This window comes from Lacerta agilis, chromosome 6, assembly GCF_009819535.1.
Source record: "Lacerta agilis isolate rLacAgi1 chromosome 6, rLacAgi1.pri, whole genome shotgun sequence".
In the NCBI taxonomy this organism is placed as follows: domain Eukaryota; kingdom Metazoa; phylum Chordata; class Lepidosauria; order Squamata; family Lacertidae; genus Lacerta; species Lacerta agilis.
Genome location: NC_046317.1, coordinates 6623295 through 6635794, shown reverse-complemented (window position 1 = coordinate 6635794; position 12500 = coordinate 6623295). Strand labels below are relative to the sequence as shown.

At 41.3% G+C, this 12500-nt stretch overlaps 1 protein-coding gene across 1 annotated transcript in view; it reads right to left on the bottom strand.

The window, feature by feature from the left end:
- The window catches only part of XPR1 (xenotropic and polytropic retrovirus receptor 1), a 98220-nt gene that overhangs the window by 27357 nt on the left and 58363 nt on the right, over positions 1 to 12500 (bottom strand). The window contains exons 5-9 of the mRNA XM_033151317.1: positions 8056 to 8205; positions 7452 to 7535; positions 6429 to 6510; positions 2244 to 2431; positions 22 to 198 (exon numbers count right to left, since the gene is read on the bottom strand). Coding sequence (XP_033007208.1) covers positions 22 to 198; positions 2244 to 2431; positions 6429 to 6510; positions 7452 to 7535; positions 8056 to 8205 — 681 coding nt within the window. The remainder of the gene's footprint in view (positions 1 to 21; positions 199 to 2243; positions 2432 to 6428; positions 6511 to 7451; positions 7536 to 8055; positions 8206 to 12500) is intronic.

The window sequence follows — 12500 nt, the reverse complement described above, 5'->3', positions numbered from 1 at the left end:
TTTGAGCATGTCTCAGCTTACCAAGAGTTTGAGCAGCCAAAAACGGGATTTGTAGTAGAAGGTTTTGGTAGGGTTTATGAGAAACAGCAACATAAATCCATACAATATAAGTGGGTTTGCCTGCATAGGAACATAGGGGTGACCATAGATACATGCCAGCAGACTCAGGCACCACAATGTTCCAAGAAATCCAGCAACCTAGGCAGATGAAAGAAAAACACAAACAATTCGTTTGTAAAAAAAGCAATATATTCTCAAATCTGAACTATTTGTTCTGCACTATATTTTCATAAAGGTGAAGATTACAGATATTTATAACCCATAGTAAAAAATAATAATGGTTAAACTACACAAAGTGTATTATGTGTAACTTTTAAAGCACATGAAATTATATTGTTTTGTACACATGTAAGATTTAGATATATACTTATATACTTGAGTATAAGCCTAGTTTTTCAGCACACTTTTTGTGCTTTAAAAGCTGCCCTCGGCTTATACTCAAGTCAACCATTCCTTAAGAAGTGTGCAAGAACGGTGGTTCTTTACTCTCCCCAGGCAGCTTGTTCCATTCCTGTACTGCTCACATAAATGCAAACTTTAGACCCCAGAAGGCAGAAAGCCTATCAGTTAAGGAAGTATTAAAACCCCACAGGTGCTCACTTTCCCTGGCTCCTGCTTAAACAGGACAGGATCCCAGCCTTCTCTGTATAACACAAGGGAACATTGCACCGTGGGTTAAACCACAGAGCCCTAGGGCTTGCTGATCAGAAGAATGGCGGTTCGAAACCCTGCAACGGGGTGAGTTCCACAGCAGCAAAGGAGGAAGAGGAAGGAGCAGCCCAAAGGGCTGCTTTGGGCTGCTCGTTCCTCCTCTACCACAGTGGCAAAGGCGAACCGGCTTATACTTGAGTCAATAAGCTTTCCCACATTTTTGTAGGGAAATTAGGTGCCTCGGCTTATATTTGGGTCGACTTATACTCGAGTATATACGGTAAATGCCTTGTTTTTATTCAAATAATAATTACCAGTAGAAATATTGCTAGACATGAAGCTGCAAGGTGCTGCTAAGCATAGCCCCATTTTTGCCACTTGCGAAAATAGAAAACAAACAAGTAGAACCCATAACAGAATGTTTCACTGCAAGATTCTGGCTAGTTCGTTCAATTCTCCCTCTCCAATGTTTTGAATTTTCTCCAACAGTTGGCATTCCATACCCACTGAGTATGCTCAGTCCTCACTGGGCTGTTATTAGGGGGGGGGGTTCTACCTTAGATACAAGTCTGCTGGTATCTCCTTCATGTGTGTGAGTGGTGTCATCTTAGCCACACAAATAATGGCATTTGGAGAATCAAGTTCTCTATTAAGTGTATAACCAGTAATGTATCCCTGGTGTGCATGTTAACTGAGTCTGTAGCTGAGGGGGCTGAAAAAACAAAAGTTGGCATCAAAGGCAGGAGACCCTAATTTTACGTTATGTGCATTTTCAGTTTCGTGTTTTAATATTTAAAAGTCTGCATGCAAATCAGCAAAGCAAGAAGCTTCTGTATGCAACTGAGTGCTTGATTTGACCGGGAAGGAGGTGTGAGTGGGAAATTTCAGAAGCTTGACCTTTGCTGCAACCCGTTAAGTATTGTATGTTTTTGACTGGGAATTCAAACCAACCTCGGCTGATTGTCTGAGACTACAATGTAGGGCTGGCACTCAAGCACAGACCTCCATCCGAAAATGGGGTATAAAAGTGAACTATACTGCAGGGGTTGTTATATTCACGTTGGGCTACAACAGCAATTGATAATGCTACAGGGTTGTTAACAAAAGAAGAGACGTGCTGGATCAGGCCAAGGCTAATTCAGCAACCTACTCTCGCAGCAGCCAACCTTGTCACAATGAAATTCACCACACACTACCTTGAAAAAGCATGCTTGGGATTTAAAAGCATTATCCCCTGATGCAGAAAAGAGACAATGGATTTCCTGCAGACTCCCGGTGGATAATGTATTTTCTATTTGGACGGTAAAAGCTTTACAATTAGGGCAGTATCTGAAGAACTAAAAGTTGTCTGCATTCATAATCAAGTTCAAGAATAATCTACCTAACTATATTCCTGACGAAGTGTCCTGTGAAAATTGACACTAGAAAGGTAATCGGTTTTGAAGTTGATATATCCAGACGATCAAACAGCAAAGGGGATAACAACATCTACTACTAATTAGGGTGCTCCAACACCCTATTGTACTACTTACCTCAAAGAGATGTTGATGGGACAAATTACTGCGAGGGTTGAGCTCAAAGATGAGGACATGATTCACTCCAGCTTGCCTCCAGCCATATGTGTTAATCCCAAGGAGAAAGAGGAATTCTATCAGGAGAAAGCCACCTCGGTAGATTCTTACGAGTGGCCACACGTTCAATGCTTTCAGAAAAATGACACCTGTCAAGGAGAAGATTCAAATCAAACATGTGCAGAATGGATCACTCACGGGAGACAGTCAATTTTCTGCTCCCTCGCAATAAAAAAACATACTCCTCACCTGGACTTAAAATATCAGTAAAAGGCTGTGTGTGACGCCACACAACCTAACCACTGATCAGAACCCACTGCCCAAATACTATGCCTAAAATTAGGACATCTGAAATTTTGGGCCCAGAAAACCCACATTCTGGGATAAATTACATTTAATGGCCATACCTGCAGAAACTTAAGCAAGTTGAAATTAACAGCTTTTGTCACACCAGACTTACAAAAGGAGGAAGCTATGGAGAAGTTTGTACAAGGCTAAAAAGGGAGGCCATGGACAGATTTATTTTAGAAAATAAAGAGGGATCTACTCAAGTCAGTAGTTCCTGTTTTAAATACTATAGTTGGTGAAGATTCCCAAACAGCCTGGGCTCGAAATGTTGATAAGGTCCTACAAGACTGACTCACTAGGAATGAGGCATATGCAGAAAGTGCTCATCCCCAAATGCAGAACAAACCGTGTTCCCACTATTTTAAGACATCGTCTTATATATATATATTTTTCCCCTCAAGAAAACACATTATGGCTTATTTTCAGAGGATGTCTTATTTTTATTACGTAAGCATGCACAGAACTGCTGCGAGGCTCCTGAGGAGCTGGTTAGTCTGCCTTGTCCCTGAAGGCTGGAGGGATTTTATTCGTCCCCCACCCCTTTGGGGGGAGCAACAGCCAACAGAGAGTTGTGGCTTCCCCCCCCCCTCCAGCTCAGCCCATCGTCGCACTGTGCGCCGCCCGCCTGCCTCGCCAACCGGTCTGAGCAACAAGCGGGAGCCAGAGCGGGTGGCTGGAGAGAGCAAGGCGGGCGCTGGAGTCCCCGGCGAGTGCTCAGCCCCCAGCATTTAAAGGCACGACTCTCCCGGGAGGGAGGCGGGTGTGCGCTTTCTCGGCCGACTGGCCGCTCATTTTTTGTTCCCCAAATGCACCAAAGTCACGCGTCTTTGGTGGCACTTCGTCCTCCGTGTGTCCTGCTTGATGCATGTGGGCCGATCGCAGCCAGTGGAGGGAGCTTTGGTTTGGGGGCGGGCAAAGATGGGGGGGGGAAGGTGCTGCTCAAAGAAAAAAAAACCCGAGCCGTATGCAGACAGAATTGGAAAGTACCGAGTTGGTGCAGAGGTTGCCAACTTTAAAAAACAAAAGTCCAGCCGCACCGCCTGTGCCTTTATAATGGGAAATTGAGCAGAGGGTGGAGGCAGACTGCTTCGTAAGCACATGAGAAGCTGGATCAGGCTGGATCTGTTGCCGGGAGGCGCCGCGTCCAGCCCCGCCTCTTCCTTGGCGCCCTCCAGAACTGCGCCTATCACTATGGCTTATTTTGAGGGTACTGCTTATATTTCGCAAATGCGAAAAAATCCTGCTATGGCTTATTTTATGACTACATCTTAAAATAGGGGAAACACGGTATACTAACACAGCAAGGTTGAATGCATTTCTGGGGCTCATGACCCTTTCATCACAATGTATGTGGAAAGCAGGGCACAAAGTGCAAGTGGGGCAGAGATATGCAGATGTCTACAACCAGTCAAACAAGCAATTTGCTAACTGGAGGAAAACACTTGCTTTTAAAAGGAGCTGCATGTCCTGGACTATGTAGGAAGCTTCACTATCCTGATTGGGTCTGCTTTTCCCTGCTTGATTTGCTCCTATGTACTGTGAACATTTGCATATGTAAATGGGCCCCCACAGATAATCTCTTTTCCTGCACCTTCAGCCGCTAATCTCTGCTTCCCCTCCTCCTTTCCCCTTCTCTTTATTGCTTCCTGAGCTTCTGTAAAACCATCTTTATATTCTTCCATTTCCCTTTAAAAAAAGAAGAAAAATGCATGTGCGGGAGGGCTTCTAATAAATTGAATAAATTTTGTGTGATTTAGATTTCTCATGGCCAGCATTAGTTGTTCCTTAAAGCACTTTAATGTTATCTCTTCAGTTGTAAAATTTAAAACAGCAGTGAGAAAAATGGTTCATCTGATTTTGAGATCTACCTTGCCAAGATCTACCTTGAGAGACAAATGAACATTATTCCAGACATCAAAAGGATGAAGAGATAAGAACTGTTCAGAATGCTAAATACGAGCATAGTAAGCATGGTAGCAATTATCAAATATTAAGTACAAAAAGAATTCAGCACACTTCAGACTCTTATAAAGAGCTTATCTGGGAGTTACAAACTGCCACAATCTTTTCTAGAAAGTTGAGAAACCCTATTTTACACCTAAATTGATTCCATAAATGAAGAACTAAATCAAACAGAAGCTACATAAGATGATGCTCTAGAGCTTTTCAACAGATTAAAAATAAGTTGACAGACCTAGATGACATCTGCCCAATAATTCTGAAAGAACTCAAATGAGAAATGGTTGGTTTTCTAATAAAATCAGCTTCAAAAGACAAAATGGAGAGGGAATGGAAGATGTTTAAAGAATACATACAAAATTATATTGAAAAGCCAGAACTTCTATCAGAATAAGACAAGTTCCGTGATCAATATAAGGGGAAAAGAAAGAAGAAATCTGAAATATCAGAATACAAATACTAAAATATTAGTATTTATGGTAATGAGGTATAGAAAGATAAGAAATGTATAAAAGTAACAGTATGCAAGAAATAATGGAAGTTAAAAGATATTACAGCTGATGTGATTGGAAGCCTAGCACAGGGTGAGGTGAGGGGCGATGGTGGGATAAGGAAGTATGTATAATGTTTACTATATGTAAGCATGAATGTTTTTATCATATGTATGAAAGAGTGTTTGAATGAGTGTTTATAAAATGTATGTATTATTGTTGAACTTTTCAATAAATTTAATTTTTTAAAAATCAGTATAGTGTACTTAAAAATCCACCTCTGGAAAGTAATCAATGTAATCCTAATTTTTAAGGAAAGATCCACAAAATTATTGGTTAGCTCACTTAATATCTTATTGGAGTGTTGGCGGAAATAATCACCCAAAATATGTAAGGAAACAAGTCTTGCTGAAAAAGAATTAGCATGACTTCTGCAAAGGGAAATCCTGTCTCACAAACCTTCTCAGTTTATTCGGGAGGATCAACCAAACATACTTGAACTTCCAAAGAGGGATTGACAGTATTCCCCAACAAAAGTTCCAAGTAAACTTAACAGTCATGGAATAAGAGGAAAGCGATTATGGATCAGTCATTGGCTATAGAATAGGAAAAAGAGTGGGAATGAACTGGGCAGTTTTCACAATAGGTAGAGTAATAAATGGAAACCCTCAGGAATTTGTACTGGGACTAGTGTTTTTTTTAACTTGTGCATAAGTAAATCTGGAGTTAGAGATGTGGAAATGACCATGTTTGCAGGCACCTATTATTCAAGGTGGTAAAAGCATAATTACAACAATCTTTATTACGGTCCAGAGACCCAACAATTCATTATAAAACAGTACACAGTTTCGACAGCCCGCCTTCAAGTTACATAAGCATTATGTACAGACCATTGGTTCTTGCCACCGCCGATAGAAACTTCGCCACTGCTAATGTTCTATCGTTTGTCTGGTCTTCCAATAGGAACCTGACATAGTAAGCCTCTGATTTTCCCGGGAAAGGTCTTAACAGGGGTAATATCAGTTCAGCCCTGGCTTGCTCAAATTTCACGCAGTGCAGCAAAATATGTAAAAGCATATTTTATTATGAACTCCAAACTGGGCTTTAAAATACTAAATGTGGCGCAATAAGTATTAAGTGATGTATCTTGGGGAATAACATTTCCAAACTTCACATATCCATTGATGGAGTAAGAACTGGCAGTACCTGACCAAGAAAGAGATGCTGGGCAATTTAATGAAAATGAACTGTGTGATAGCTTCGAAAAAATGTAAATTTATGAATTATTAGGAAAGGAACTGAAAATAAATCTCCCAGGATCATAATATGCATGTGTAGGATGACTAACCTGAAATGATGACTGTAACATTCAACACGATGAATATTCCACAGAATAACCCGACCCTAAAGGTAGTCCATGCTGGTGCAGGCTGCAGATACAACAGAAAGTTGGTTTAAACAAAATCATATTCTTGTCGGCTAAATTAAACTATGTTGTTCGGTTGCTGTTGTTTTTAAAAAAGATTGGAAAAATCCTGACAAAATCAATAGTATCTCAGAATTTATAACTCTAGACTCCTCTTGGTTTGGTTTGTTTTTAAGACAGACTCCCTACTGTTAACTGAGCGTGAGTTGAGGGGTCAAGAAACACACACTCATTTGTTCAATCACTACCTATCGTTCATTGACATAAAACAGCATACGGACACATCCAAGCAAGTGTACGAAGCTCCAATTGGTGCTGAGCAGGCACCACGTATTATCTTTATAATGCAATGTCAGGCATCCAATGGTAGACTCCAGGCATTGTGGGAGGTCCAAGTATGCCAGGTACTGACACTAGCCCAAATGAGCCTTTTGTCTGTGTCTTAAAATGAATGACGTGTCTAATTAGGAGACGGCTCCATCAAGGCCTCTGGGTACGCTTCATGCTGGTGGGAGTTCTCAAGCTCTTTGCTTTAACTTGTGAGCTTGCATGAAAATAAGCAGCAAGAACGCAAAACAAAATCCGTCCTTGAAACGGCAGAGCACACAAAGGTCAGATAAAAAACTTCCAGGCTTTAAAACCACATGCAACTTTCTCTTGATTTGGGGACACTTTACTCTCCCATGGTACGCTAATAGCTGCATTGTCCTTTCCCAGTCCTCTGAAGCCAAAATCAGAAATACAGAAGTGGAAATGGAAGAATTTCCCACACCAGTTCTTGTAACTACATATGCTCAATTCGCCCTGTCACACCAAAAGGCTACACCGCTGTTGTTGTTGTTGTTGTTGTTGTTGTTGTTGTTGTTGTTGTTGTTGTTTACTTATACCCCGCCCATCTGGCCAGGCCTCCCCAGCCACTCTTAAACCCAGCTAATCTTTCATCACCTGTGCAGCTCCCAGTGGTGGGACACGTAATCGCTTCATGGCTTTCTGTCGGTCTCCATCTTCCAATTCGTTAGTCACCACCGTCTAAAGAACCAAATGAATAAATAAATAATCAATCATGCCTCAATTCAAGACCTACCCATTAAAAGATGCTTGGCAGAAGGAAAACATGTTTAATAACTCAGTTGCTATCAACTCTCACAACAGCAGGGCATATTTAAAGGTACAGTGGTGCCTCGCAAGATGAAATTAATTCGTTCCGCGAGTCGTTTCGTATTGCGAAAATTTTGTCTTGCGAAGCACGGTTTCCCATAGGAATGCATTGAAATTTAATTCCCATAGGAATGCATTGAAATTTTTGTCTTGTGAAGCAACGACCATAGAAAATTTCATCTTGCGAGTCACCTAAAAAACGCAAAACCCTTTTTGTCTAGCGAGTTTTTCGTCTTGCGAGGTACCACTGTACCAGTTCTTCGGTTTATTCAGATATACCACATTGTTACCATAAGTTGGTTAGCAGCATTTCGAGAAGATAGAAACACTAGCAATACCCGAGCGAATTTTGTCTAAGGACAGGCGAAACAAACAGGCCAATGTACTCTACCTCTGTTTCAGAGATGAGCTGGTTGATTTTTTTGCAAGTATAAAATGGTGCCACTTCAACATGTGCGACTCTCCAATCTGCACCTCGGGGGGTCTCCAGGATCTTGTCATGTTTCTTGAGGATTTTACGGAATCCTGTGAAGTTTAGGTTCTAAAGATAAAGAAAAATCCACCACCACATTATTTTCTTTCAATCCTTACAACATTAACTTTGATTTGAGATCAGAGAACAGGAAAAGTGAATCAATCTTCTTGGAAGGGGGGGAAGCATTTAAATGGCATAGTTTGTACAAACTGAAGCTTGGCAAAAAATAACAAATGCAGTTAAATTTAATATTCTGTCCTGTTGCAGGAAGCAAGTCTTTTCATTTATTGACATCAAAAGGAGTCTACACTCAGTAACAGAATGAAATTAAAGACCATCCTAATATTTCCAGATAATAAGCTAAGCAGAAATTGTGAAGGAGTGCCTAATTCAGATTAAATGACACATCTCTGCTACTTAAGCCATTAGTGTTTATTTTGCTAATTCTTAAGAAATCAGCTTTAAAAGAAATATCCGTTAATGCCCACTGGGGTCGTCATCATAAGCAAAACAGAAGTTCAAACATGGCATCATATACATCATGTTTTTAAATTAAGAATAATCTCTGGCTATAACCTGTATTTGGTTGCCTAATAAAATTTGATTGGTAAATCCGAATAATCAAGTTTGCCTGAAGGCCAAACCCTGTTCTCCAGAAACCCCTTAATCCAGAAGGGTTGGCCTTGGTTACCATAGGCTGTTCAACGTATTACATGGAAAACAAACCAGGGTTTGCAAACAAGCATTTACACCCAGCTCACTGAAGAGTGTACCTGTATCATATATCAAAGGACCACAGTGCAGTGGTAGAGCATTTTTGCATGCAGAACCTTTCAAGTTAAAACCCCTGGCACCTCCAACTGGATAAACTAATGGTCTGACTCAGTAAAATGCCACTTACTCTGCTTGTTTCTACATGTCCTCTGGAATGTTAGTGTCACACAGTTCTGTTTTTGGGTGTACATCTTAGTATCTTCAACATATACCCCAAAATAAGTAAAGAGTCTCATTTGGCTTTTAATGGGAAAGCCACTCCAAATTTCAGGCATCCAAATATGCTCTACTGCACAGCATGGTTATTTCTAAAAACTAGAAGGTAGCTCTGGCTTTTGCCCTCTTTGCTATCTGCTGCCCAATATATCAAGACTGTTTATTGGGAGATTTCTTTACTTGGATTTTGGCTGAAAATTATAAACACCAGAGACTAAAAATAAGAATACATAGTGACATGTGTTCTGCATAGCTATTCAATGCTTAATTAAACCTGAACCAGTTGTTTTTGTTCAATTCAGCAAAAAAAAAGCATTGTTTACAAATTCAGTCTTCCAAGTCAAAGGGCATTTAGAACAGCTGGCATTGAGAAAAAGCAAATGCAAGACTAAATATTAAGGATATGTGTATCTTGTTTAGATCATGCTTAGGGGTGTTAGAGGACCAGTAGTACCTCTAGTGGAAGACACATTATGTTACTTCTGGGGTAGAATGTCCACCTTTGGTCTCCACCCTGCACTCAACTCTTAGCTGTGGCTCCTAGAAGCTGTCAGCATACGACAGCAGCCATATCCTAGGAAACTGCTTCAACTGGCGAACTAAACCAGGTGAAGCTATTTGATGGTTCTCAAACTCTCAGTGAGTTATGGACCTGCCCTGCATGCAAAGACAGACTCTGATGGACTGAGCGAACGAGACCAATAATGGGTCCAACAGTCAAGAAGGCAGTTTCTGAACATGCTGTGGAGGGAGGTAAGTGGCAGGTGGGGCTTGTCCACATGGAAAGGTAGCCCATCTAGGAGAAGAAAAACTCTGATCCTAAACATCTGCTGCCTTGCTGGATATCTTTGGAAGAAGGAAAGGCTAAGGAGTAAAACCTACACCAATCTGGAGTGGAGTCCCTAAGATGGTTGCATGGATTCTTGCATGCCTCCTTCTGCAACTCCTGCAGCCAAGCTGGTGCCAAATATATTTCCTCTGGACCACATCAGTGAAGCCGAGAGTTGGGTCGTGTCGTCTGGGCAGTCCAGGATCTCCATAACACACTGCCCAGGCTTGTGGAAGTCACTTTGGAGCTGCTAACAGTGGTTTGACTTCACCCTGAGGTGCACCCCATTATTTCTCAAGACAGACAGATGCCAACAAGTTTGTGTTCTTGTAGTATCTGAGACTGAGCTGAACTGCTAAAAGGCACAAAGATGCACCATTACATAGCTTTTATGCCATGGCATATTTCTCTCCCCACCCTCTTTCTGTGTATAAAAGTTTCTTTTTAACCACGCATCCATAGATTGGTAATAATTATGCTGAAAAAAATGACTCCATTTAATGCAGCCACACAAATTCAAGACCAAATTTGAAAGCAAACAAAGAACAGCAGAATGCCATGCCTATGGGAAAGGTTATAAGATTTCAGCTCAGCTGAAATGGTTTCCAATTTAATTATGCCTGGAGTGATTTAATATTGGAGCTTCGTAGTATGTAAAGGAAGGAAGAGGACAGGGATATGGGAACAGGAAGCCAATGCATTAATGATCTATATTACTGCCAATGAGAAACCTTAATTACTTTCTCTTGAAGGAACCCAGCATTTCCCTCCCTTGGGGCAGTTGTGACTTGTTTCATAAAACTAAAATGGAAAATGGAAGCAAAATCATGGTTTTGGCCATAGATTTCTCTGTGACAAGTAATTTTGCTTGATGTGGGAGTAATTATAGCTTTTTTACATGTCACAAGAATCTGAAGCTGTTGTGAAGCCTATAGTGAAGCTATTGTTAAATCATCATTTGTATTTGAATTCTTGCAAGTGTCTTTTTACTCCAATTGCACTCCAGTTGAAATAAAGGGTTCAACACAGAGAATATCTCAACACAGAGAATATCAATCTTAAACAGAAAGAGGAGAAATGAGAGCAGACTAAGGTGGTTATGGGAGCAGTCACAGGGCTGTTTATATAGCACCAAACTATGGTTTGGCATGCTGTCTAAATTACTCAATTCTAAAAAGCCATTTGGTAGCCCAGGTGTTGCCCTCCAGATGTTGTAGGACTACAACTCCCATTATCCCTGACCACTGGCCAAACTGGTTGGGGAGTGGGAGTTCAACTACATCAAGAGGGCACCACATTGACTATCCCTGTGTTTCATTGTCAGTAACAAATTCTGCTGTCTACTATCCACATTTAGATTATAAGCCACAAGGCAGGACACCATTTTCATCTTATTTTATAAAGTCGAAGTGACAATAATAGCAATATATGTGTATTTTAGCTAGTTCAACATAGTCTTTCCAATGCCCTCTGTTCCTAATAAGACATCCATAAACCCACACTGGCCAACTGCTAGTGCCCCCAACCCTCTGGCAAAAAGAGTGCCCAGTGGCACATATCCCCTGGGTCCCTCAAATGCCCCAGAGAAATTATAATGTGTGATGACATAAGGTTGTTTCAAGAGAATTGTACAGAGAAAATATGGTTGCCCCCATTGTTTTCCAGGTTCTGCTTTTAAAGTGCATGGCATAAAACAAAGACAGATCACCCAACTACCTCACCTAATAGTAAGTAGTCCTCCCTCCACACACAACATTCATCCCCCTCCCAGTCCCTGAAAGGTTATTGATTTAATGCCTGATGTACAATTCTCAGCCACTTACATGAAGCTATGCTGATGGAGGAAGTGAATTAGGTAAGGGATGTCAATTCTCAATAGCTCCCTCCCACTTATCCTTGATTTTAATAAACAAAGTACACCAATATCTTGTTCCAGTCTTAGGGAGGAGCCCATGGGATAGGTCACTATCACAGCACCTAGGACAGCTCCTAGTGATAAACTTGTTCCAACAAGAGTGCAATGTAAACTGAGGCCTTGTGAGCTCTGCCTCCAGTCCATCTCTCCTCCTTTTTGAGAACTAGAGTCTGGCCTGAAGACAGGCGATTTCCTTGCACTCTATGACATCTCACCTAGTGCACTCCCTGCACCATTGGACTAAAAAAGGTAGCATGGGAGACGCTTGGAAGGCACCCATAAGGGTCCTGGCTTTGGTTCTATGGGTCCTGATGCTGTGGTAGCTGGGTCAGTAAGCTCCTGCCTGCCAGCCTTGGATTCAGCGGTCCCCTGATCACCAGGATCCAGTTCAGAGTCAGGAAATCTGTCTGGCTCCTTAGCAGTTGACAATGTAGCCTCAAACTCTGTCCTGATTAACAGGGTCATGACAATCAACTGAAGTCTGGGACATGGTTGAGTGCTTCCTTTTCTCTCTACGCAATGGCTTCTACCCCAGTAATATATTGGAGTGTGTGCCCATTATTTCTTCCACATTCCTGAAGGGCTGTCGTTGATTCTTAAGGGAAAAGTAAATCACTGTGCTTGAGG